The 26772-nt window shown below is 42.8% G+C and overlaps 1 protein-coding gene across 1 annotated transcript; it reads right to left on the reverse strand.

Moving 5' to 3' along the window:
• Positions 1-1364: 1364 nt before the first annotated feature.
• Positions 1365-15078, reverse strand: LOC116363889 (dickkopf-related protein 2-like). Its single transcript, XM_031817231.1, has 3 exons — positions 14495-15078; positions 2971-3121; positions 1365-2260 (listed from the first exon to the last, which is right to left on the reverse strand). Exons 1-3 carry the CDS (start codon positions 14693-14695, stop codon positions 2070-2072), a joined length of 543 nt encoding a protein of 180 aa, XP_031673091.1. The 5' UTR covers positions 14696-15078; the 3' UTR covers positions 1365-2069.
• Positions 15079-26772: the final 11694 nt, after the last annotated feature.

Consider the following 26772-nt stretch of genomic DNA (forward strand, 5'->3'; position numbering starts at 1 on the left):
AGGTCGAATTAGAGCCCAGGGGGCCCCCATTGATGGGTGGAGCAACTACGGCCCCTCATGATGAATTCAGATTTTTTTTGTGGCCCCCACCACCATCAAAGTTGCCCATCCCTGTTCTAGACTATGTAATGTAAAACATTGAATCTATGTGTGTTTGGAGCAGTTTTCCAAACCCTAGCACTACACAGCTTTTTTTTCCACCTTTATTAAACCAGGTAGGCAGTTGAGACAAGTTCTCATTTACAATTGCGACCTGGCCAAGATAAAGCAAAGCAGTGTGACACAAACAACACAGAGTTACACATGGAGTAAAACAAACATACAGTCAATAATACAGTAGAAACAAGTCTATATACGATGTGAGCAAATGAGGTGAGATAAGGGTGGTGAAGGCAAAAAAAAAGGCCATGGTGGCGAAGTAAATACAATATAGCAAGTAAACACCTGGAATGGTAGATTTGCAATGGAAGAATGTGCAAAGTAGAAATACAATAATGGAGTGCAAAGGAGCAAATAAATAACCAACTCATCATCAAGCTTTGATGATTTGAATGAGCTGTGATGTGCTGGGCAAAAACCAAAACGTGCACCAAGAGGTGGTGGCAGAACCAGGTTTGGGAAACCCCTGGTTTAGAGCATGGACAATTCATGGCCATTTCATCAATATGTAGAGAGTTATCATGCTCTTACATGTGAAATGTACAGTACACTCTACAGGGAAATCCCCCTACTACTAAACCACAGGAAATGCCCATTATCTTTGTTTTGACTTCCATAGGAAAGGAGCTCAAAACATACCTCTGGCTTCTCTTTCATCTCAATTCAAATGACATTACAGGGTTAGTATATTAGTGGACTGGAAATGTCCTTAGATTTATCAACTAAATTAACCAACTTCGGGTAGAAACCTTGATGTTCTTGGCAGGAGGTTTTATTTTGCAGGTTTATATAGTCTTCAAAGGATGTAATTAGTATGACAAATATTTATGATCCATGTTATTTAGTCATGCAAGTTTTCTGTGAAACAACCCAGATTCCCCTGTGCCAGAGGGGCTTTTTCGACACAACCAGCCGTCCTGTAACTCATGGCAAAAACCTCTGTTTCTTGTAAGGGGTTTGTTTCCAAATGAAGTTCCAATCAACAACATGAAGTTCCCACTCAGTGCTCTGCTGAATGGAATGTTTAATATGTTGTGTTGATCTCTCGACTCTCCCTCCAAAGTCACTGCAATAGAGTTGCAGAGGCGAAGCAAGACGAGAGTCAGACGCAAATGAAAAAGTGAATAGGCCTAGCGTTTACTCAAATGACCTGAAATACTGCACCCTTTTTATCCTGGAATTTTAGCATTGCGGCTATTCGTTTCTCCAGAGGGCATTTATTGCACTGCCATTAAGGTGTCTCATTAGAGGTAGAACTTTATTGACAACAACACTGCTTATACGAAGTGTAGGCCTACTTCACTTGTTGAATAATAACTCCAGTTATTAATACCACTACGAACCTCGCCAACTCTACATTCTGTGGTTTCACAAATGTATATGAGACAGCATGGTGCTGTCAGCGAGAGTGTTTGTATGCCTGGTTTATGTAGGTGTCGTGGGGAACAGCAAGGGGCCACTGTGGTTTGGTTTCTCTCAGCCAGGCCCCCATGCTGAGCCGTGGTCTCTGAGGTTCGCAGCTGATATACGAGCTAGCGGGTAATTCTAGCGGTCGTTTGCGGACTGGCGTCTCTTTAACTTCGTGTGACTGCAGACAAGTAACAGAGAACAGGGACAACAGAGATTCAGCACCGTGGACCAGGAGCAGCGAGAGATATTGCGAAATCGGAAAAGGAAACAGAGATCCCTTCGTATGACTGTATATCTTCTCCCAGGCCAGGCCGAGAGGCGGTCTTCAGACCTGGGTTCAACCGGTATCGAAGATCTTTCAAATACTATAGCTGTGCTTGACTAAGCTTGCCTGGTGCAATGGAACCAATGGAGTAGTTTCAAAAGTACAAACCCCACCCATCTCTCCAGGCAATCTCAATCCAACACTCAACGCATTTTAAGCAGATTTCAAATACTATTTAAACCCTGGTCTGTTTACAGCTGTATAACAAGTAGGTGAAATGGCTACCTTTAACAGAGTGTTTGGCCTGCGCTGCTTTCCCACTCTTCTTCCAGTCGACAGTGCTGTCCTTGGTGGAGAGCTTGTTGTGGTCGTCCAAGGCTGAGATGTGAGGTGAGAGGACGCTCTCCGAGATAGGGACACAGATATCTACATGGATACGGCCAGTGGAGAGAGAGAGGTTAGAGGTGAGTTCAACCACCACATAATAATGATTGATTGATATCATTACAGCTAAAGACAAGCCAGGGTTTGATAGATACATTGTCATATATTCCGTCTTCTATATGAATTTCTGTTCAGGTTGGTCAACGACAGTTGTGTTATTAGGGATCATATTGCCATTACAGCTACCCAGTGACTGGCACATATGGTTATCATTCATGTCTATTGCTGTTCATCTCTCAGAGGACACAGAGCGGAGAGAGAGGAGCATTCAGTGCTGACCTATGGGTAGAAAGCATGTGTTCAATATGGTTTAAATGTAATTGCTCCGTCATTTTATACTTAACCTTTATTTAACTAGGCAAGTCAGTTAAAAACAAATTCTTATTTACAATGACGGCCTAGTAACAGTGCCGTGTTCAGGGGCAGAATGACAGATTTCTACTTTGTCAGCTCGGGGATTCGATCTAGCAGCTTTTGGGGTTACTGGCCCAACGCTCTAACCACTAGGCTAGCTGCCGCCCCATTTAAATGTCCTCTGGACTAGATAGTCCCTCTCTCTTGCCTGACACCCATCCAGTCTGTCTGTTAGGAATGTGCTTGTGACAGAGACGTAGTGTGCTGACAAGTGTTCACTTCACACGACTTCAGACATGCTGACTTAAAAGTAAGAGAGGTCCGTCAACACAACGTACAGTTGCTGCAGCGGTTGCTGGGGCAGCACATGGCGTCTCTATGGCAACGCTTCTTCCTCCGTCGGCAGGTGAGACAGCGGGAGGGTGCTTGCTGAGGGCTGTGGCAGTAGCTTCCTACAGTGCACTCCTTATCGCTGCTGCATGGGTACACCTGTAGATGTCGAAACAGAAACATTCAGAGTCATGGATAATGATCACATGTATGTATCAATTAGTGTCTTGTTAGCCCATATGGGCTGGGAACTGAAAAATAATAAATCAACTCATAATATTGGGGTTTATTAGGGTGGCGGCCCCGACGGGGACTCGAACCCTGGTCCCTGCATGTGACTGTTAGTCAAACATCTAAGTGGTCTGAAACCTCTGGACAAGGTCATTAGGTATTGGACTAAGGTCACTAATAAGGTTACGTACAGTCATTAGTTAGGGAACAGTGACACTGCGGTTCAACTCAGGCTAACTAGCAACAAACCTGTCACCCATAACGTTGCCGGTTTTTTATAATTGCATCATAAAAAACATAATGTTTTGTCGGTAATGGTTACCAGACATGACGGAAAACGGTTTTGGTTCCACTTACAGTCATATAAACCCCATTCCTAGACTCCACTACTTCTCCTAACCGTCACTAATTTCCCTGTCTCCCATGGCATTTTTATGTGACGGCTTTAAAAAGTCCAACAGAAATTGCTCAGGACAGTAAGCAGATTAGCAGAGTGAGTTCTGTATGAATTCCTTCTGAAGAACCAGACCTTTTTCCAATGGTGGAAAACAGTCCCTAGACTAGAGAGAGAGAGAGAGAGAGAGAGAGAGAGAGAGAAGGGGAACTGCCGCCTCTCGCTCAGCTTCTACGTGCCAGCCTACGGCCAGGAATATCTTCAGATACTCTAAACAATGGAGCCATTACTGTATCCCCACCCAAGAAAAACACAAGTCAAGGTTCACTCTATCTCAAGGTGGCTTTTAGAAGCCTAAATAGTTCGATGAAGCAGTCATTGGATAATAGTACCACTTGGCTATGGAGTCCGTTTTGCGACCAACCGTTGTTCTAATTTGGTACCTGGGGATTTGAAAAGCAAGAATTTGGCATCCGTGGTTCTTTTCTTACTTTTCCATCTCATAATTCCCCAGATTGATTCTCTCAGATCACTGAGGGTACGTCTGAAATGGCACCTGGTCAGAAGTGGACTATTTAGGCAATAGGATGCCATTTCAGACAGTGCCTGAGACATAGGCCGTAGTCTGGTGAAGCTATGGCAACATGGTAACAATTCAATGTGATTTCCTTCCGTCCTCAGCCACCAACCGGGTCTGCAGAACACATTGATTTAGGTGAGCCGAGATGACCGAGGTAGAACCGCAGTGTGTCCATAAACATAGCAACCATTCAACCGCAGTCCACACGGCGGCCATAATGAAAGGACCCGGCTCACTTTTTCCACAACAAGTGCATGGAGCAATACACACAACCACGGGATTGTTTTTGTTTTTTTACACATGGCGTACCGTCTGGTATCGTCCAGTGTCGCACGAGTATGAGGGCAAACGAGTTCAAATGAAATAATATGATAGTCAGATGATATAGTGTCGTGAGAGTGTTTTGAACATGTCGAGTGAGAGGGGACACTGTACTGTGCCACAAACAGCCTATTTAGGTTTTCTCCGTCCAATGTTCGATTGACGTAATAGCAACTTGTTTGGGCTGCTCTACGACGGGCTGGTGCTGAACTGACAGATCTGCATCAGAACTGACCACCATTGCAAAACATTGAATAATAAACATGTGAATACTAGAACATAAAATCATTACAGTCACAATAATGAACGTGGATTAGGATTCAGAAGGGTCACGTCACCATAACAGGCCTTGTTGCTAGATCAAAATGTACACCACATGTTGGAGCGAGCTCTCAAAAACCGAATATCTCAATATCTTCAGATCAGATGTTATTTAATATCCATGTGCTTAAATAAACTGAACAGGCTTAGAGGTATTTGGACCTTGTGTGAGCAATGTCGAGTTTGTCACATTGAAAACACATGTAGGGACTAATAAACGTCCGTCCAGTAATACAATGAAAATAAGAGCAAACAGAAAAAGAAGAAGTTGCAGCACGGTGAGATCCTAAATGGTGCCACAGTTGTTATAGAAGGACTTGCTTTTCCAAGACTTATAAAGACATTTCCAAAAGGTATTAATTAGGATTAATAACCATTAAACAATAATACCTTCTTGGAAGTGAAACCATTAAGCAATAATAATAATCATAATAATAATTGGAAATGTCTTGATAAGTCTTGGAAAAACAAGTCCTTCCTAACATAAAAGGTTGACCTTATAGCTTCATGTTTCTGAACTGGGCTTGTGCCCAATTTCTCCTGCAGTGAAGCGAGGCGAATGTAATGTAGAGCTAACAGGGTATTTTACATGCTAGCCTATGTCCACAATGACATCATCATAGCCAAGAGTTTCAGATCATGTTCATGTTCTCAAGTTCAGTGGTATCAGTTTAGGCCTGTGGCTGCCCATAACCTAATGTAGCAGGCATAAAAGAAAACGCCAGAGCGAAGTTCCCACATCCGGTCTTCAGCGGAAAAGGAAGCTAGGTTGTATCCCTGAAAACTGGATGCATCCGGTCGTTGGCAACTCTGCTGCCCACGAACAATTAACTAGCCCTACGAGAAGAAGAAATAAGACTTGGTTAACCCCACTATGCTCTGAAGCATTGACCAATGAGATCAACACCACAGGAAAGTGTGTAGCTCTGTTCTGATGTTGACAAACAGCCTTTAATCTTGAAATGTGAAGAGAAATATCTTGGCCCTACAGTACCCTATACAGTCTCTCAGATTTTTAGCAGGTGGTTCCTGGCTAAGCAGTCTAGGATTGATTACAGTGGAGCTGTACTGTACTCTGCTGTAGGAAGGGCCTCCTCCCTCCCCTCACCATCCTCCCCTTCCTCCCTCACCTCTTCCATCAAGCCTCCATCATTTCACAGGAGCCCTTTGAAATCCAATGACCGATAATCTCACTTTATCTTGCCATGTTTCAAAACACCTCATTGACGCCACGGTCCTCTGAGGGGAGGCGGCGGTTTCGTTTGGATGCGTCTCATTTGATCACGACTCCACTAGCTCACTTTATTGGCCCCTTTTTGTTTGCCGCCGCCGCTCCCGATCCCCTATTTCCCCTAGACGCACCATATCACATGAAAGCAAGAGGCTATCCCTGTTAGAGGAAGTGGGCTGTGTACCTCTCATGCAGGCTAGACCATAAAGAGGGAGACAGACGCAGAGCGATGAGGGAAGGCCCCTGACTCCCCAGTCCTGTCTCGTGCTGCTCTCGTGGTGTTATAAGTGGCCTGGGCTTTGAAGGTAAAGGGAGGGAGGGAGGGAGGGAGTAATCTCCAGCATACACCAGTTTTACTCCAGGATACATGAGTCTTTGAACCTGTCCTTTACTCTGTATTTGCCTGTATTTACCCAGCATCAGTCATTCCTAAGGACTGATATCATAATATGATAGGAGTGTAACACATGTTCATAAGACCACAACACAACGTTAGTGGCGTGTTATTTACCTCAAGTCTAGTCACGGCAGATGAGGCAGCTACTGTCCTTCAGGGCAACTGTGACACATAAGATTCTGTCACTTAGCCAACTGTCTAAATGTATATTCACACTGTTCAAACAACGTCTGGTTAGAAAGGCGAGCTCTGCTCACTATTCACTTAAGAAGATTAAAAGAATGGCGTTATAACAGTAATAAACACACACACACTGTTACGAGAACTTCGAGGGCAATTGAACTTGACCTTGGATAATCAAGCATGGAAACCTGAAAGTGTGATTGGTAATCATGGTCAGCAGCACTGAGCCTCACTGAGTCTAATAAACTATGTCACCAAGTAAACAAACGTCCTCGTCCCTCTAAGGAGAGACAGTCTCACAGTATCAGATAACAAAGGGACAGGGGCATAAAACACAAAAAGAACCTTAACAATACAACTTTGGCTCTTTCGTCACTGAAAACACAGGTCTTTGATGGGTTAAATCGTGGATTGTATCGGTCTGTGACTCTGGTGACAGAGTCTCCCTATAGGCTACACCAGAGCCATGTGCTGAATTTAGAGAGTTGTGGGTCAACTTGGAACATTTTCTATATTGTTCTAATTCCCGACATTCAGTTACATCAATGTGTTTAAATATTCCCCATGTAATGTTAAAGGAGAGATAACATGGCTGCCGTACACTGACTATACAAAACATTAGGAACACCGTCTGCCCTCAGAGCAGCCTCAATTCGTCAGGGCACGGACTCTACAAGGTGTGGAGAAGCGTTCCACAGGGATGCTGGCCCATGTTGACTCCAATGCTTCCCAAAGTTGTGTCAAGTTGGATGGATGTCCTTTGGGTGGTGGACCATTCTTGGTACACACGGGAAACTGTTCTACATTAAAAACCCAGCTGCGTCACTGTTTTTGACTGAAATTGGCGCGCCTGGCACCTACTACTGTACCATACCCCGTTCAAAGGCACTTCAATCTTTTATCTTCCCATTAACGGCACATATTCACAATCCATGTCTCAATTGTCTCAATGCTTAACAATCCTTCATGAACCTGTCTCCTCCCCTTCGTCTACACTGGTTGAAGTAGATTCAATAAGGGATCAAAGCTTCCACCTGGATTCCCCTGGTCATGAAAAGAGCAAGTGTTCTTAATGTTTTGTACACTCAGCGTAGAATGTTAAAGTGTCATGGAAACGTATCATAATGCAGAAACCTCAATGTCCTAACTCTTTAAATACACTCAGAACCGTATTGGCCCTACACCAGCGATCAAAAGAAGGGCACATGACTGAGCCGGAAACCCCAGTCAGAGCTGGGTGTAGCTCAGTGAGGTGTTAGCCTGTGGATAGAGAAGGGCTCTGTGTCTCCTGACTCTCATTAACAGGTCTAAGTACAAAGGTAAGTGAAATGAATTCCCCTCAGGATACTCTGCTGGCCTGCTAGGGCCCCTGATACCCATTATGGCCCATCTGGGGCCCACACTCGCCCCCCAGGGCCTGCTGACTGGAGGGGTGAGAGACAGCCAGGAGACCCACTGGGCCCCCCTGACTGGAGGGGTGAGAGACAGCAAGGAGACCCGCTGGACCCCTGAGACGGAGGAGACGGAGCCTTGACGGCGGCTACCTAGCGCTAACAAGCACTCACACCTCGGCCTGCTTTGTTTCCCCCTCTCAGATCGTTAAGATCACTAAACAGTTACTTAACCCTGGAGGGGGTAGGGAGGGGTACTGGCGGGGTGAGAGGGGGGGAGAGAGGGGACCTAGCGCTCAACTTTTACTGGGGGAGCCTAAGCGATTCGGTCCTGGCTTGTTAAAATAATCTCTGTGTTGAATTAAACACAGTTTTAAGACTACTTAAAACTGTATGGATGTCCAGGCACTGGTAGGAACAGCCAACCACTTTTACTGTACGCATGCCTCCACTTCCCCTTGTGGGTTCAGAGGTTAGGGTGGTGAACGTTCCCTGCCCATACCATCCATACTGGTTCTCTAACTTACTGGGAACCAGGGGCCACCCAGGAGCATCGGGTCTGAACATCTCCCAGTCAAGAGGGCCTTTTACTTTGTGTTACTTCGGTTTGGTTTCACTCAAGTCAAGTCAATGTGAGGGGGGAAAGGGGGTGGAGCCACACACTCATGCAGCTTGTCTTAATTGTAATGATTGAATCACTTGGGACAGTCACAACCTGACATTGAGGTTGGAGCGCAAAGTGATTCATGTGACATTTATAGTCAGCTAGAGCGGAGAGCGGCAAAGTCAGTACAAAACTTTGTCAACAGCCGAGGGAAACAAAAACAAATGAGTCTGTCATGGTACTTCCTATATAGATCCACCAATAGCTTTGACATGTTGGATAGAGCCCAACTTTACTAATCTGACAATTTAAACACCAAATTACACCCCGGTTTCCTGCAGGCTTCTCTGGGTGGCCGCCGTGCTCCCCTCCCCAACTCCCCGTCTCTAATTTGTGACTTTTGAAAGTGAGCCAGTGGGGGTGATTTATTGAGAGCTTATGTTGCAATCTTTCTCATATCCTTTCATGTCGGAGGATTGGAGGACCAGAAGGAATACATTTCAACAGCCTGAATAATGCTGTATAAAAATGAACACCCTTCTTTTGAGGAGGTCTGCTGTTGGAGGAATCTGAGGGAGAAATGTGGGAAAGGGACTAAATGGATGTAATGGTGAATTATGGCGATAGTCTCTCAAACTGTGAAGTTTAGAAGTGTTCCAAGCGGACGATCACTCATGTCCTGATCCACTGCCTCTATGGAGGAAGGTGTAATGTTCTGCCAACGCTTCCTCACGAATTATAGCAACCTCAACATTACGCCAACTTCTTCATTAATCTACACGGTAGAGAAACACAAGGTTCCGCCAGAAGAGATTGGTTATAATATTTGAGGTTTCGCACCACCGCTTTCCACTGATGCCCCCCACGCAGCTCTGACCCACCCCATGTCTCTTACCCACCCCATGTCTCTGACCCACTCCATGTCTCTGACCCGCCCCATGTCTCTGACCCGCCCCATGTCTCTGACCCACCCCATGTCTCTGACCCACCGCATGTCTCTGACCCACCGCATGTCTCTGACCCACCCCATGTCTCTGGCCCACCCCATGTCTCTGACCCACCCCATGTCTCTGACCCGCCCCATGTCTCTGACCCGCCCCATGTCTCTGACCCACCGCATGTCTCTGACCCACCCCATGTCTCTGCCCCATCCCATGCAAATCAAAAAATCAAGGCAGGTTCATTTCAGAGTCAGGCCATTCTCTATAGAGTAAATTGTTCATTATGAGTATATAATCTACCATAAAAAGCTAGTGAGGACCTTCAGTCGCAATCTAAGCAATCACCATGACCCACTATTTGCATGGTCGACTGCTCAGTATCATCCACACTATAACAAAAGCTCCTATAAACCATCACAAATCGATGCCACACGTTGCCAATTAAAAGCCTGTGAAGACTTCAAGGTTCGTTATCTTTGATTTACATCATAAACAACCACTTCAGATGCCACACAGCAGGTCAATAGATTTAGCCTGTGGCCCGTGATTCATGTCTGGCTGTTGTTGAGTGCTGGCTGTAACGGTACAAGGCTGGAAACCATTCTAGCAGACAGGAGAGACGGGGAGACACACCACCTCCCATTGAAACCATTAGCCATCTAAATGTGCCGTGGCATTTCACTCTTATAACAGAACGGTGGTGGTCTCCACACATACACACACTCATCCCCAGTGGTCCATTCTATCCAAACCACTCCAGTTTATTGCAATGGCAAAGTTGTAAGCAGACATTTAAACAGAGGTCTGGCACAGCTCTGGTGGCTGGAACGGTTCCCACTACGCAGAAGAGACTGAAGCTATTCCCTTTAATCCTCACTGTCTGAGTGGTAGGATCTCAGAACAGTGCTCTCAGCAGTAGCTCCCACACTACAGTGCCCCCCCCCCCTCTCCCCCCATACACACACACACACACACACTCACACACACGCTACAGACAGGCATATCCACTTCATTCACTGGTATCATTACAAGTGACATTCTGGAGACCTATATAAGCCTACAGCAGACACTAGTCCAAGCCAAAGCTAAACTGTAGCCAACCAGTAGTTACACTGGTATAAACACTTTGATTGTAAAAGACAAAGAGAATCAACTGAGAATCAATTTTTTTAATTTTTTTTATGTGAAACGCTGGCTTAAATGTATAGCAGGGGAAAACAGAAATGTGGCGCCATCTACTGTTCAAGAAGATGCCAGAAATCACATAAACAGTGTTGCCTTTTACATTTGATAACAAAGGGAAAAAAAGAAAAGAAAAAGATCTAAACTAATTTGATCAACTTTCATATTAATTTACTTTAAGAAAAACTCCCTAGAAATTCCAGAACCTAGGAAGAAACCTAGAGAGGAACCACACCTCTTCTGGCTGTGCCAAGTGGAGATTATAAGAGTACATGGCCATTAAGGCCAGATTGTTCTTCAAGATTTTCAAATGTTCAAAGATGACCAGCAGGGTCAAATAATAATCACAGTGGTTGTAGAGGGTGCAACAGGTCAGCACCTCAGGAGTAAATGTCAGTTGGCTTTTCATACCCGAGCATTCAGAGGTCGAGACAGCAGGTGGGGTACAGAGGGAGGGAGGGAGGGAGGGAGGGAGAGAGGGAGGGAGGGAGGGAGGGAGGGAGGGAGGGAGAGAGGGAGGGAGGGAGGGAGGGAGGGAGGGAGGGAGGGAGGGAGGGAGGGAGGGAGGGAGGGAGGGAGGGAGGGAGGGAGGGAGGGAGGGAGGGAGGGAGAGAGGGAGGGAGGGAGGGAGGGAGAGAGGGAGAGAGGGAGAGAGGGAGGGAGGGAGGGAGGGAGGGAGGGAGGGAGGGAGGGAGGGAGGGAGGGAGGGAGGGAGGGAGGGAGGGAGGGAGGGAGGGAGGAGGGAGGGAGGGAGGGAGGGAGGGAGGGAACTATTTATATATGTATCCTATTTATTTAACTTCACCTACAAAATATGAACACATTATATACCTAAACATACAGTATGAACACATTATATACCTAAACATACTGTATGAACACATTATATACCTAAACATACTGTATGAACACATTATATACCTAAACATACTGTATGAACACATTATATACCTAAACATACAGTATGAACACATTATATACCTAAACATACAGTATGAACACATTATATACCTAAACATACTGTATGAACACATTATATACCTAAACATACAGTATGAACACATTATATACCTAAACATACTGTATGAACACATTATATACCTAAACATACAGTATGAACACATTATATACCTAAACATACAGTATGAACACATTATATACCTAAACATACTGTATGAACACATTATATACCTAAACATACAGTATGAACACATTATATACCTAAACATACAGTATGAACACATTATATACCTAAACATACTGTATGAACACATTATATACCTAAACATACAGTATGAACACATTATATACCTAAACATACAGTATGAACACATTATATACCTAAACATACTGTATGAACACATTATACACCTAAACATACTGTATGAACACATTATATACCTAAACATACTGTATGAACACATTATATACCTAAACATACTGTATGAACACATTATATACCTAAACATACTGTATGAACACATTATATACCTAAACATACTGTATGAACACATTATATACCTAAACATACAGTATGAACACATTATATACCTAAACATACTGTATGAACACATTATATACCTAAACATACAGTATGAACACATTATATACCTAAACATACTGTATGAACACATTATATACCTAAACATACTGTATGAACACATTATACACCTAAACATACTGTATGAACACATTATATACCTAAACATACTGTATGAACACATTATACACCTAAACATACTGTATGAACACATTATATACCTAAACATACAGTATGAACACATGATATACCTAAACATACAGTATGAACACATTATATACCTAAACATACAGTATGAACACATTATATACCTAAACATACTGTATGAACACATTATATACCTAAACATACAGTATGAACACATTATATACCTAAACATACTGTATGAACACATTATATACCTAAACATACTGTATGAACACATTATACACCTAAACATACAGTATGAACACATTATATACCTAAACATACTGTATGAACACATTATATACCTAAACATACAGTATGAGCACATTATATACCTAAACATACAGTATGAACACATTATATACCTAAACATACAGTATGAACACATTATATACCTAAACATACAGTATGAACACATTATATACCTAAACATACTGTATGAACACATTATACACCTAAACATACTGTATGAACACATTATATACCTAAACATACAGTATGAACACATTATATACCTAAACATACTGTATGAACACATTATACACCTAAACATACTGTATGAACACATTATATACCTAAACATACAGTATGAACACATTATATACCTAAACATACTCTATGGCACCTGAGATCCAGTTTCAATAAAACAATTGGAGAACTAATTAGGTAGAATGCTTTTTTATAATTCACACATGAACCAAACTATAGCGTAGCTCCAGTGGTATAAAGTACTTAAGAAAAATACTTTAAAGTACTATTTAAGTATTTTGGGGGATATCTGTACTTTACTATTTATATTTTTGTCAACTTTTACTTCACTACATTCCTAAAGAAAACAATGTACTTTGTACTCCATACCTTTTCTCTGACACCAAAAAGTACTCGTTACATTTTGAATGCTTAGCAGGACTTGAAACTGATTCAATTCACGGACTTATCAAGAGAACATCCCTGGTCATCCCTACTGCTGCTGGTCTGGCGGACTCACTAAACACATATGCTTCGTTTGTAAATTATGTTGGGGTATTTGGATGTGCCCCTTGTTATCCATACTTTAAAAACATTTAAGTTGCACCGTCTGGTTTGCTTAATATAATGAATTTGAAATTATTTATACTTTTACATAAGTATATTTTTGCAATTACATTTACTTTTGAAACGTAATTATATTTCAATTGAAATACTTTTAGACTTTTGCTCAAGTACTATTTTACTGGGTGACATTCACTTTTACTTTAGTCATTTTCTATTAAGGTATCCAGACTTTTAGTCAAGTATGAAAATTGGTTACTTTTTCCACCACTGTGTAGCTCTTTACCCCGAGGCTTTTACTTTAGCCTGGCTGCTTATACAGACAGCCAGGCTAATTCCACACTGTGTTGAAACAGCAGGAACTGATAACACTTGGAGTGCATATTAAGTGGTCGGTAAGAGTATCCTTCACTCTCAGCCCACAGTTCCGTCTGGAGCGGTTTAATGACATTAAGAACCAGACAGAAAATAATCCCCGGTGTTAACTTACTTTCTCTCACATTTCTACTGATCATGTTAATGATTTGCCTTGGAAGCATGTTGGACCCGACAGTGGCGTCAAGGTCTGAGATGCAATTAAGGTTTATGAGGGGTCCAATCCCTGTCATTTCCAATAACGATTCACACATGAGAGAAGTTTTAATGATATTGGGGCTGATACCGCTATTTTAGTTCTCGTCAAAAAATGTCCATGGGCAGTTGGGCACCACACGCAATGTTTGGGGGCTTCAGTTCGGCACCACGCGCAATGTTTGGGGGCTTCAGTTGGGCACCACGCGCAACGTTTGGGGGCTTGCGTAAAGCAACAACGCATGTATTGGAACAGTTGTAACCAGCCATTTAAATGCAAAACGGGGACATCTAAAATACTTATACCAATACGATGATTCAAAACATGAAAACAGTCAATTATTACCAATGTCCTCGCCAAAAGTTGTTACAATCAAATCATAACTACAGTAATGTGTGTGTAAATCAAAAGAGAACGATGCGATTACCTGCGCAAGGATGTTGCCTTTCTTGGTGATCCCGGGTTGGATGGTGGCTGAACGGTTCGTGGCCGGCGTGGGCTCTCCCAACAGAGCCGCTTTGATGGAGTTTGGCTTGGAGCGCTCTGCTCTCTGCGACTCTCCCATCCTCAAGGCCGCGACAAGCAGCACGAAAACACACCAGAATCTATTCCGAGTCAGGACGAGCATCCTTGGGAAACAATTGTTTAGAAATGTTGCCAAAAAAATTAAAACGGATTCGAATAGGATAAAGCGGACGACCCGGGCCTAGCCAATTACGCATAAAGGTATCACAGAAACGCGCGCTCTGTTACACTGTGTCCATGTGTTAAATTGACCGCTTGCGAATAAAGTCAATAACGGTAAGTGTTCTCTTTTCAACGAATCAGAAAAGGAAACGGGTTATTGCCATCGACAGAAATGCCACTTTTATAACAACACCAATAGCTCAATCTAAAAATCAAATCAAAATGATGAGCTTCAATGAATAAAAAATTGCTGACACTCACAAGGTCAGGGTGAAACTTGACAAGCGACTTCCAGTCTGTCTCTCTGGCAGTAAGTGAATGCTTAGTGCGGCAGCCTGATATTTTATGATCTCGGATACTTTCTTTTTATAGGATTCTAATGGGTTTACTTCCTCCGCCCCCATTCAGAACTGACAAAGACTGAAACTGATCTGTACGTGCGCGCTGCGCATTGTAGTCTCGAGCCCCCGTCCCAGACTGGTCCCAGACGCCTGCACCAGAAGCCCTGTTGGTGAAAAACCTATAAAATTATACACTGTATATTTTAACTGTGTGTGCTGACCTTTTTTATAACGAGACAGTTGGGGGCAAAGGAAATGAAAGAGAGGGATGAATAAAACTTCACATAGTTTGTCACCATTTTTCTTGGTCTATAACCTCCAACACACCTTCATGAAATGGACAAGTATCTAATTACTATTTAAAAATAAATAAAAACACAACAAAACACATTTATTTTCAATAGGCCAATAGTCAAAACGTGCTTATATACTTGTAATGGGGTATTTGATTGGAATTTTAATCTATGGTATGTGGATCTGGTTGGAATAAAAAATCCATCCTTCTATGACATGGTTCATGAGGTTCATGTTGGCATACTAACTTATCTTGCCCACCTTAATTATCTGGGGTGATGTGGCTAGGACTCATTGACACCACCAATTTAAATCGGTATTCACAAAAATAGCTTGTATAAGACAATCAGATAAGCATTGTTTTGGCCGATGGGAAAGGCTTCCCTCATGATGCGAGGAATGTTCTCAGTGATATGGTTAGTGATATATAACATATAGAGACTCCTTTGTTAGATATCTGGGTTTATGGTCCCTGCATCAGAATAAGTTATGTTCATGATGGTTCGATAACATCACAACAGTATAATACCTTCTTGAAGTGGTAAGGTAAGGTGCCTATATGATTTTGGAGTGCAAAGGCACATTGAATAATACATGTATACTTACTTTAGGTGAAGGCCATCGGGAATACAAACTGATCTAGATTTATGCTATCGAGATTTGTGAGATCTGTAGAATGAAGAATCATTGTGCTGATCTAGCATCAGTATGGCATTTTAGATGACAATTAATAGGATTATATTGACAGGGGAGACCTGATCCTAGATCAGCACTCCTACTCTGAGATGCTTTGTGAATACGGGCCCAGAAACCAAATATTCATATTCATTCCTGATAAGGGAATCTGTAGAAATCAGTCAAATGTCATCAACCAGACACTCATATATCTATCAGTGACCTGGATGTTTTTCTGGCTCTAAAGATAATTAATGGAACATATGATTCACCAGCAGAAACCACAGTGCATGTTAATCAAGAACTACAGCTGCCTTATCAACATAAACGATGAAGAGCCAGTTACCGAAACCAGCATGCTGCACCCACAAAGTCTCTATGACTCTATGGTATGTGCAATGCTCTAGTACGCACGACATGCGCATGCGCGCGCGCGCACACACACACACACACACACACACACACACACACACACACACACACACACACACACACACACACACACACTTCTGACCTTAAAAGTGATCCGTCACACGCCTCAAACCAGTGTGCCAACCTCTTTTGTTTGGGCAAGCAGCCAATCAGGGAAGTGGGACGGATGTATTGTGCTTCTATGATGTGTTACAATAGTGAATACTTCCTGTGATGGGCCTGTACTCTAGTTTGATTGAATGAACAAATGCATTTTTGTACACGCCTATCATAACAGTGGCATTGAGGCCCTTGAATGGTGTGATGGTTACAGCACTATTCACTACTCTCTTTATACTCAGGGAAGTTGAAAAGAAACAGACATTGTTTGACAAGAGGCGTCAATACCATCATCTTTTAATAGAGAACAGGAAGGGGAACCAACCAGAACGTAGACTTTTGCACTTTGAAGAAACACTATCCCTGCAGTGTAGATTTTATGATGTTATTTTTGTGGTTTGAATTAAAGGCAGATCACACTCAAACATCCAAGTGAAGAACACAAAGCTTCACAACATCAACTGTCTGTAACACCAATATGATTTATCCCATAAATCCAAAGCACTGCTCAGCTGGAATCTGTCAGTTTCTCTAAGCTTTTGTTTTAAAAGCCCCAGCAATGTTTTGCGTTGAAACAGTTTAAAAAGCTCCCAGGGACGAGAGACAAGTGGCCCAGAGCACCAGGAAGACCAGAGAAGATGGAGGATTTCAATCACAAACATCACCATGAAGGAATGACATACAGTTCATTTGAAAAGTATTCAGACCACTGGACATTTTGTTCCGTTACTGCCTTATTCTAAAATGTATTCAATTGTTTTTTTTCCCTCATCAATCTGCACACAGTACCCCATAATGAGAAAATCAAAACAGGTTTTTAGAAATGTTTGCAAACTTATTACAAATACAAAACGGAAATATCACATTCACATAAGTATTCAGACCCTTTACTCAGTACTTTTGTAGCAATTACAGCCTTGAGTCTTCTTGGGTATAACGCTATAAGCTTGGTACACCTATATTTGGGGAGTTTCTCCCATTCTTCTCTGCAGATCCTCTCAAGCTCTGTCAGGTTGGATGGGGAGCATCGCTGCACAGCTATTTTCAGGACTCTCCAGAGGGTTCAAGTCTGGGCTCTGGCTGGGCCACTCAAGGACATTCAGACACTTGCCCCGAAGCCACTCCTTGGCTTTGTGCTTAGAGTTGTTGTCCTATTCAAAGGTAAACCTTCGCCTCAGTCAGAGGTCCTGATCTCTCTGGAGCAGGTTTTCATCAAAGATCTCTCTGTACTTTGCTCCGTTCATCTTTCCTTTGATCCTGACTAGTCTCCCAGTCCCTACTGCTAAAGAAATCCCCACAGCATGATGCTGCCACCACCATGCTTCACTGTAGGGATGCTGCCAGGTTTCCTCCAGATGTGATGCTTGGCATTCAGGCCAAAGAGTTCAATCTTGGTTTCATCACACCAGAAAATCTTGTTTCTCATGGTCTGCATCCTTTTAGGTGCCTTTTGGCAAACATCCAGCTCTAGAGAGAGTCTTGATGGTTCCAAACTTCTTCCATTTAAGAATGATGGAGCCCACCGTGTTCTTGGGGACCTTCAATGCTGCAAATATTTTTCGGGACCCTTTCCCAGATCTGTGCCTCGACACAATCCTGTCTCTGAGCTCTATGGACAATTCCTTCGACCTCATGGCTTGGTTTCTGCTCTGACATGCACTGTCAACTGTGGGACCTTATATAGACAGGTGTGTGCCTTTCCAAATCATGCCCAATCAATTGAATTTACCACAGTTGTAGAAACATCTCAAGGATGATCAATGGAAACAGGATGCACCTGAGCTCAATTTCAAGGTTATTTCGAGTTTTTGGAGAGGGCTATCTGGAGGGGATATAGAGGTTTTGGAAAGGGCTACCTGGAGGTTATTTAGAGGTTTTGGAGAGGGCTATCTGGAGGTTATTTAGTGGTTTGGGAGAGGGCTATCTGGAGGTTATTTAGAGGTTTTGGAGAGGGCTATCTGGAGGTTATTTAGAGGTTTTGGAGAGGGCTATCTGGAGGTTATTTAGAGGTTTGGGAGAGGGCTATCTGGAGGTTATTTAGAGGTTTTGGAGAGGGCTATCTGGGGGTTATTTAGAGGTTTTGGAGATAGCTGTGAGGTTGATCTGGTGCCCTGGCACCTCTTCGACGCAATGATGGGCAAGTCCCTAGGACAAAAAAAGATTGAATGAAGATTTCATGCCCCCAAAAATTGGATCTTCATAACATTGTAAGGAAACAGCAGGTTTGGGAGTGCTTCACAGCAGCGACGATTGACGAGTATGCAGTGTAAAAGCAGTTGGCTGGTGCTAACCGGGGTAATTGTTTTCTTGGCCTGTTTATTTGACCAGATGGAATGTTTGGAACAGTGTTGGTGTTCTTATGATCACCCCAGCGATCATAAGGTAATTGAGTTTTGACCGCTATCATGCCATGTTTATGCGCTCACATAACAAAAAGTTATTTAGTTCTGGCGATTTATCGATTGAACAGATTCAAACCATCTGTAAAACGATATGTGGAGACAAATTAACAACAGAGAAGGCAGGCATCGTTGTTTTTTATTATGATTTGGAAGTCAAAGATTGAAGGAAGAATCCAATACCAGGTAGAGAGTCCCTCTCTCTCTATGCCAGACCATAACTGGACCAACTCCAGCCCAATGGAGTCATGGCAACATGAGAAAAATCGGCCTTACAGTCCATGACCAAGGTGGTCATATCTGCCAATTAATGAGGCATGTGCAAACTTTCCTTCGGGGGTCACTAACAGTCACAAATCACTTCTCTCAGCAATATTTTCCTTCCTCATTTGAATCTGTCTGTTGAAGTCACAGGCTATACAGTAAAATCCATATATATTCCAAACCACAACATAAGGGTATATACATAATGTATACCCAGAGACTGTCGGCCGTTGTGTTGACTTGCAGAATTTACAGCAGACTGCCTTTTCTCTTTCGCAGCTGGTAGTCAGTCTGTGGTTCTAAACAAACAATATGTCTCCAATCTGTAATCATCATATGGAAAGATGCGTTACCATGTATGGGTGGGGGGAGGGGTTGAGAAAAATGAATGACATGGTGCTTTTATGTTTGCTTTTAAAGCATTCCACTGACTGGGAGATTCAAACGCTGGGAACTTGGGTAAGTAATTGTGGTTTAGGTCTTGGATGCAACCCATGTTGTTGTAAACCTTCTCGACCCGGCACATCGGAACTGGTTCTTATTAATGGATCACACAGCATGTATTGCCTTGGGTTGGGTTGGGTTGGGTTGCGTTGGGTTTCTCCTCCTCCACGTCGGACACAATCACCCACGCGTCAATCCCAAAAACGTCAGGGGGCAAGGGCAGGTCGACTGGCCCAGAATGCTGCCTGGAGCCCACCCTGACTATCTCTGACTTGAGGGGAGTTGAATCGGAGGGCTTGTGACCTGTGCAGTTGTAAAAGCAGCGTTCCCCATCCCCAAAGTTGGGTCCAGACCAGACGTCTATAAATCATGCGTGGTGACGCTGGGGTTGGTCGTTGGTGTGGTCAAAGTCAAAGTCAAACCCAGAGAAAATGTAGTTCTCTTCTTGATGTATGACTTTGATGTGAGTCATTGAGTTTCCTGCAGATGGGCTGGCCACACCCAGGCCAGCTAGACGATAAACAAATGATCCAAGCGGTCTGTCTGTCTCCTGTAGTGTATACACCACCACCTCTGTGGTCCAAGCAGACGCGATGACGCGGTTTGAACCGTTTGATGGCCGAGTCGTTTCAGCAGGTGGCTAAACATTTGTAGCACAGTTGGCCATTAAAGGAAGGACAAACATGTTTGATTCCGGAACGTGAACCATAATGAGATCCTGGAAGAAGAAAGCCATTATCCCATGTAATTCCAACGAGAATATTTTCTTTTGTTCAATTGCGGATAATAATGTTGTGTTTTTGGTATTTCTATGACTGGAATCAATCACTTCTTCCGTTGTTGACGGCCTGTCTGGAAATGTATTTCCATAGAAAGTTGGGAAAACAAAGCATGTGGTTTCCTGTATTATTTGAGTTATTCATTTTTCTTGTGAAATCCAGATAAGAACTACGTGATGTGAAAAGGGTTTTGTTTCAACTCCTGCCAAATGAAAAACAATAAGCAACAACTACGTGCGTCACCTGCAACATACATCCCTTACTAAATGTAGCCTATCAGGACCACAGAAGATAAGAAAATAATTCATCAATCATTGAAATTGGCAATATTAAGAGGGGAAAGTCAAGTCCTCCGTTTTCTTGACTAACAGGAGAAAAGGAGAGTGGGCAGATACAGTTACAGATGCAGGAACTTAAATTTGAGCCAGTTTTCTACAGCAGGAAAATAATCCTGTAGCAACAGGAAATGGGAATTATTATGTGGATTATAATTCATGGAAATTGTTGTAGAGGAAAAAAACATTTTCGGCAAGGGAAAAACAAGAGGAGATTACAATCTCTCTAAACCTTTTTAAACCTCTAATACACTACACGTTTAAAATGTCCTGTATGACAGGAAAGTTCTCCTGCAACAGGGTGATCAAATTAAGACCCTACATCTGTAGTGAAGACGACATCCTGGAGAAAGCATCAAAGGGGTCTTGTTCATACTTGACTATTATCACCAAGACAAAGATGTCGACGGACTAGACAGAAACACATTGTGTTTTTGGAGAGGCACCACCACTTCCTACTACATCTGCCAGCCATCTTGTTAAGGCTTGGCACTCAATTCCATTTAAAGACCACAAGGACCGATAAACCAAATGCTTTCTATTTCTTGGTGAATATTGTCTGTTTATCCATAGGCTACGTGGACGCAGCTACTGTGTGTGTGCTGCATGATAGGCTACGAAAGCTGTTATCCCATGCACTTCCAACTGAAAATGGTGTTTTGTTGAATTGTGGAAGATAGTGCTGTTATTGTTTGTATTTCTATTGCTGGTAACTGATATCATGTCCTATATGTCAGCCTATCCATAGGCCACGTGTTTACAATAGCTGTACGTCCTAATGCGATTGAGCATCTCAGTGAGAACTACAGTACACTTCATTCAAACGGGTCATTGTTCCAAACGGGTCACAGACTACATACATGTCCGGCCGTTCCTCTGATTTGCATCGTTAGCCTCCTCCACTCTAATCAAAAACTGGGCAACTTCTTGCGCAAGCTCCGACTTCTCACTTTGTGGAGCACATTCCAGGAAGTTCAATTGGAGGCATTTTGAAAAGGTGTGTGTGTGTGTGTGTGTGTGTGTGTGTGTGTGTGTGTGTGTGTGTGTGTGTGTGTGTGTGTGTGTGTGTGTGTGTGTGTGTGTGTGTGTGTGTGTGTGTGTGTGTGTGTGTGTCTCTGTTTAAAGAGATGCTGCTGCCTACCTATCGGGGTTAATTCCTCTGATTTGCCTGGAAGATGGATTAGGTCTATTTGCTGAGAGTCAAGCCTTTTTTCGGGAACAAGAATGCCGCCCTGTTGCTCCCTTTAAATGCCTCAGATTACTGAATTGATAACAGTGACCCCTCTTTAGCGAGAACGCTGACCACATGAAAGCTGGGCTCTGATAATCAAGTGTCCCGAAAGGCCGTCCCCTGACTCTAAGTCAAACGGCCGTCTGATGATGCCCTCTCCTCTGCCTTGCCTAGGGCTGTGGAGACACACTGACACACTACCATATTGTTGTCAGCAGTGTGACAGTCGTGAGTCGCTGGTCTCTGAAGAAGACACCCCACTGCGCACAGACGTCAGTTCAACTTCTAGTTTTCATTTACATTTGGTTAAAATTATAACTAATGTGAATTCAACAATGTCAGGTTAAAAGTTGGGTGGGGGAAAAAAGGCGGAATGTCCTTATGTTGATGACTTTTTGCAAATCCAATCTGTTTCCACGTCGATTTAATTAACGTCATCACATATATTTGTTGGGTTGAAATGCCTCAGTGGGACAGATCTCCTCTTACTGATACGCTACTACAGACAATTGATTTGAGAGATTAAAAGACGTTTGGAGACTGGTAGCATTCCATGATGATGTCTCATGCGTTCGATGAACAGTAAAGCCTTACAAGGACATTAAACCTAAAGCCTCATGGCATCTGTCTACAGATGGAGTATAGAGAGCAATGACAAATGCAGATACTAGTAAGGCTTTTGTTCAATAATGTCCTACTATTCCGCAGCGTGGCTGTCTGACATATCTAATCAGAGCATTTATGCACGCCTGTCTATTGACTACACTAGAGCGTGACTGAAAAGCGCTGGTAGCCAGGTATGTATAGTGTTCCAAAATCCCAGCCTGCATTGGGGGGCAACGCTTTGGGAGAGATTTACGACGTGCTTGACCAAAATAGCGTATAAATACCATGTTCTCATGGCAAACTGTGATTTTCCAAATATTCCATTGAATCAATGGTCAACCTCAAAAATATGACAATACCACGCTGTAGTATTGTTAATGGAAGAATTACAGGCAGGCAGTGTGTGGACAGCTGCAGATCAATGTAAGGATAATTATTGTTGTGAAGAGTGTTGATTTGGTAAGAAAAAAATCTATCTATCTATCTGTGTGTGAGTGTGTGAGCGTGTATGCATGTGCGTGTATGCATGTACAGTATGTATGCATGTATGCACACATGGTGGTATAGTATAGATGCTGGTCCTGTGTTATTATACACACTCACAACACGTTACTGTAGAGGGCTTCTGTAAAAATGACCACAACAATTACCAAGGCATTTTGTTACTCCCTGTAGGAGAAAATGTACAACTACTTAGTTTCATCTGAGTTCAGAGACATTTTTCAAATCAGCAGGCAGAAATAATGCAGTATTTGTGCCATGAAACAAAACAAATAATCCATTAAGTAAATGATCGGCCTCTTTACAGTAAGCTTACTGAGGGACAGTAAAGATAGAGTATTCTGGGAGGGTTACTGTACATCAGAGGAGGCTGGTGGGAGGTGTTATAGGAGGACCGGCTCATTGTAATGGCTGGAATGGAATAGAGTCAAACATGTGGTTTCCATATGTTGGATGTATTTGATATCGTTATATAATATTCCATTCAAGCCATTACAATGAGTCTGTCCTTCTTTAGCTCCTCCCACCAGCCTCCTCTGCTGTGCATGTCACATTGAGATACTAAATAAGCAGATGTCATCCCTCAGCTCAGAAGTATGTAAACTAAAGTAATTCTGGAGCATCTTGACGTGAGGCGGCGAGGAGTCAAACCCCAGAAAGAGTCAACAAAATATCTTTGCCACTCCGTCACTCTAGAGAAGTTGGAGTCCCTTATTGCTGTGTAATCAATGAGCCCATGTATGTTATTAGGGTCTCTTCACACTCCTGGTGATCCATACAGCTTTAATCTGACCACAGATCAGATTGTCTTTACTGTAGGTAGGTCTTTCTTCTTCCCAGTGATGTCTGGCTTTAATCTGACCACAGATCAGATTTGCCATGTCTTAAGTTAGGTAGGTCTTTGTTTTTTTCCCCGAAGGCAGCCGGGGTGACATCATTTTTATGCCATCACTCAGTGTCAATGTTACGGCATGGCAGCGCTGGGATTGAATGACGACCACACAATGTGCCATTGTCCCCAAACCTGTGATGTTGGCAGCAGACAGGAAAGTCACAGAGCGGGACCCATATACTGATTTCAAGTGTCGGTTTGGATGAGCTAAATTCCCCTTTAGATCTTCCCCCAACACATTAGTGACCCCTTAGCTTTACTTAAGTACTGTAGGTACACTATCTCAAAGAGTTGGCTAACTACACTATCTCAAATAGTTGGCTAACTACACTATCTCAAAGCTGTTGGCATTCTATGGCTGATTTTCAAACAGTTGACTAAGTAGTACCATCATAATAAATCCATTAGTTATTTTAGACAGGTCTAAAGAAATATGATATGAAGAAAATGTAGTTAAGAAGAACAGAATAGCATAACTCTGAGTTGTCCTTATGTGAGGTCCTGATGGCTGTGGGCTACACTAGCTCATTTCAGAAGAACAGAGTTGTCCTTATGTTAGGTCCTGATGGCTGTGGGCTACACTAGCTCATTTCAGAAGAACAGAGTTGTCCTTATGTTAGGTCCTGATGGCTGTGGGCTACACTAGCTCATTTCAGAAGAACAGAGTTGTCCTTATGTTAGGTCCTGATGGCTGTGGGCTACACTAGCTCATTTCAGAAGAACAGAGTTGTCCTTATGTTAGGTCCTGATGGCTGTGGGCTACACTAGCTCATTTCAGAAGAACAGAGTTGTCCTTATGTTAGGTCCTGATGGCTGTGGGCTACACTAGCTCATTTCAGAAGAACAGAGTTGTCCTTATGTTAGGTCCTGATGGCTGTGGGCTACACTAGCTCATTTCAGAAGAACAGAGTTGTCCTTATGTTAGGTCCTGATGGCTGTGGGCTACACTAGTTCATTTCAGAAGAACAGAGTTGTCCTTATGTTAGGTCCTGATGGCTGTGGGCTACACTAGTTCATTTCAGAAGAACAGAATAGCATAACTCTGAGTTGTCCTTATGTTAGGTCCTGATGGCTGTGGGCTACACTAGCTCATTTCAGAAGAACAGAGTTGTCCTTATGTTAGGTCCTGATGGCTGTGGGCTACACTAGTTCATTTCAGAAGAACAGAATAGCATAACTCTGAGTTGTCCTTATGTTAGGCCCTGATGGGGGTGGGCTACACTAGCTCATTTAGAAGACAAGATTTGCTTAGAATTCCGTGACATTATTTTATATTATTTTATAGTATGAAGAATATAATTGAACATAGATGAATCAAACAGAAAGGATATTTTCTCCAACGATGTGAGGGAGTGAACACATGGGGATATTCTGTGCTGAGAGGTTGACAAAGAAACAGGTCCAACTATATGCTTCATATACAACTTTAGTTGTGATACAAATGTTGGACTATGTGTTTGGATTTTTAATACATTCTAAGGCTGCATGATGCAACTCTAATGATGATGTGAAAAAAGCTGCATGAAAGGGATGAGCTCTGGTAGTAAAACGAGTCCATGCTTAACTTGATCACCCACTACTGAGAACATTAGCCGACTTTATATCCACCTATAACATATAATGTATACCATTGAGCAGATGCTTTTAACAAAAGCGATTTACTGTCACGCATACATTTAGGGTGGTCCCGGGAATCGAACCCACATTGTTGGAATTGCAATCACCGTGCTCTACCAACCGAGCTACAGAGGGAATAATCATTCATTTCTATTAAGTAACATTCTCTCAATGGGTGAATGTTTGTACCCGAGTCTAACCGCCACTCAATGCCTGAAGCCAGGACAGTTAATATGGCAGAAGAAGCGACTGTGGGTTTATTGAGAGAGAGAGTCTTCCTTTGAGAGTGCTGACACTCTGTTGAGGCGACAATTGATTCCAGAAGACCTTCAGGGTGTCAGGGGAAGAATTGTGAGACACATTTCAAATTAAATGTACCCACAATTCATTCTCTACCACAAGAATCCGTATGTGACTGTGAATAACCCCTCTGTTACTTCAATGTGTATTTTGATCCAAGTTCAGTCATGGGTCACCGAAATATGTGAGTCGGTGTTGGGATATTTTGAGGTTTGGACAAAAAAAATGTGAAAAACTTTTACTTGGGGAAAAATGTCCTAGAAGATATGGACAATGATATATCTTGGTGAAGGGGAGGGGGAACAGTCAAATATGAGTAAGCATGCAATCAACACAAACCACCATTTAGCCAAAAGAGGAATTTCACACCCCATTTTGAGGCTTTGGCCACAGCCTCCTTAGGACCGAAGTCATACTGTAATCTCCAACACATACACAAGACGGTCGTATCCCATGATGCACGCTCTATAGCCAGGCCAGAGAAGATAGATAACACTGCCTACCAAAGTCATTGAGGTCAGTTACAGACACTAGATACAGGAAGTGATGCGGTCAGGCGACTGGGAAATGTGAGTCTTTGGGTGTGACCATGGTTAGGGACATACAGGAAACAGATGCAGTGGTAAACAACGCATTTCAGCCACCTGTGACTACATACCACACACACACACACACACACACACAGTAAGGACAAAAACATGTTGAGGAGGTAAAGGGTAGTGTGTTGGTGAGCTGAATCTCCTCACTGTGATTAATTAATATAGGCTGCGGTGCGTACAGGTAACTGCCAAAATAATGGAAACACTTGA

The sequence above is a fragment of the Oncorhynchus kisutch genome, unplaced genomic scaffold (genome assembly GCF_002021735.2).
Source record: "Oncorhynchus kisutch isolate 150728-3 unplaced genomic scaffold, Okis_V2 scaffold961, whole genome shotgun sequence".
In the NCBI taxonomy this organism is placed as follows: domain Eukaryota; kingdom Metazoa; phylum Chordata; class Actinopteri; order Salmoniformes; family Salmonidae; genus Oncorhynchus; species Oncorhynchus kisutch.

Bases quoted from the DNA above. Each gene is read 5' to 3' on its own strand.
- LOC116363889 (XM_031817231.1), bottom strand. From the start codon at position 14,695: ATGCTCGTCCTGACTCGGAATAGATTCTGGTGTGTTTTCGTGCTGCTT. The intron at 3,122-14,494 runs GTAATCGCATCG...CGACATCTACAG, and splicing joins AAGGCAACATCCTTGCGCAG to GTGTACCCATGCAGCAGCGA. The intron at 2,261-2,970 runs GTACGTTGTGTT...GTATCCATGTAG, and splicing joins CAGCAACCGCTGCAGCAACT to ATATCTGTGTCCCTATCTCG.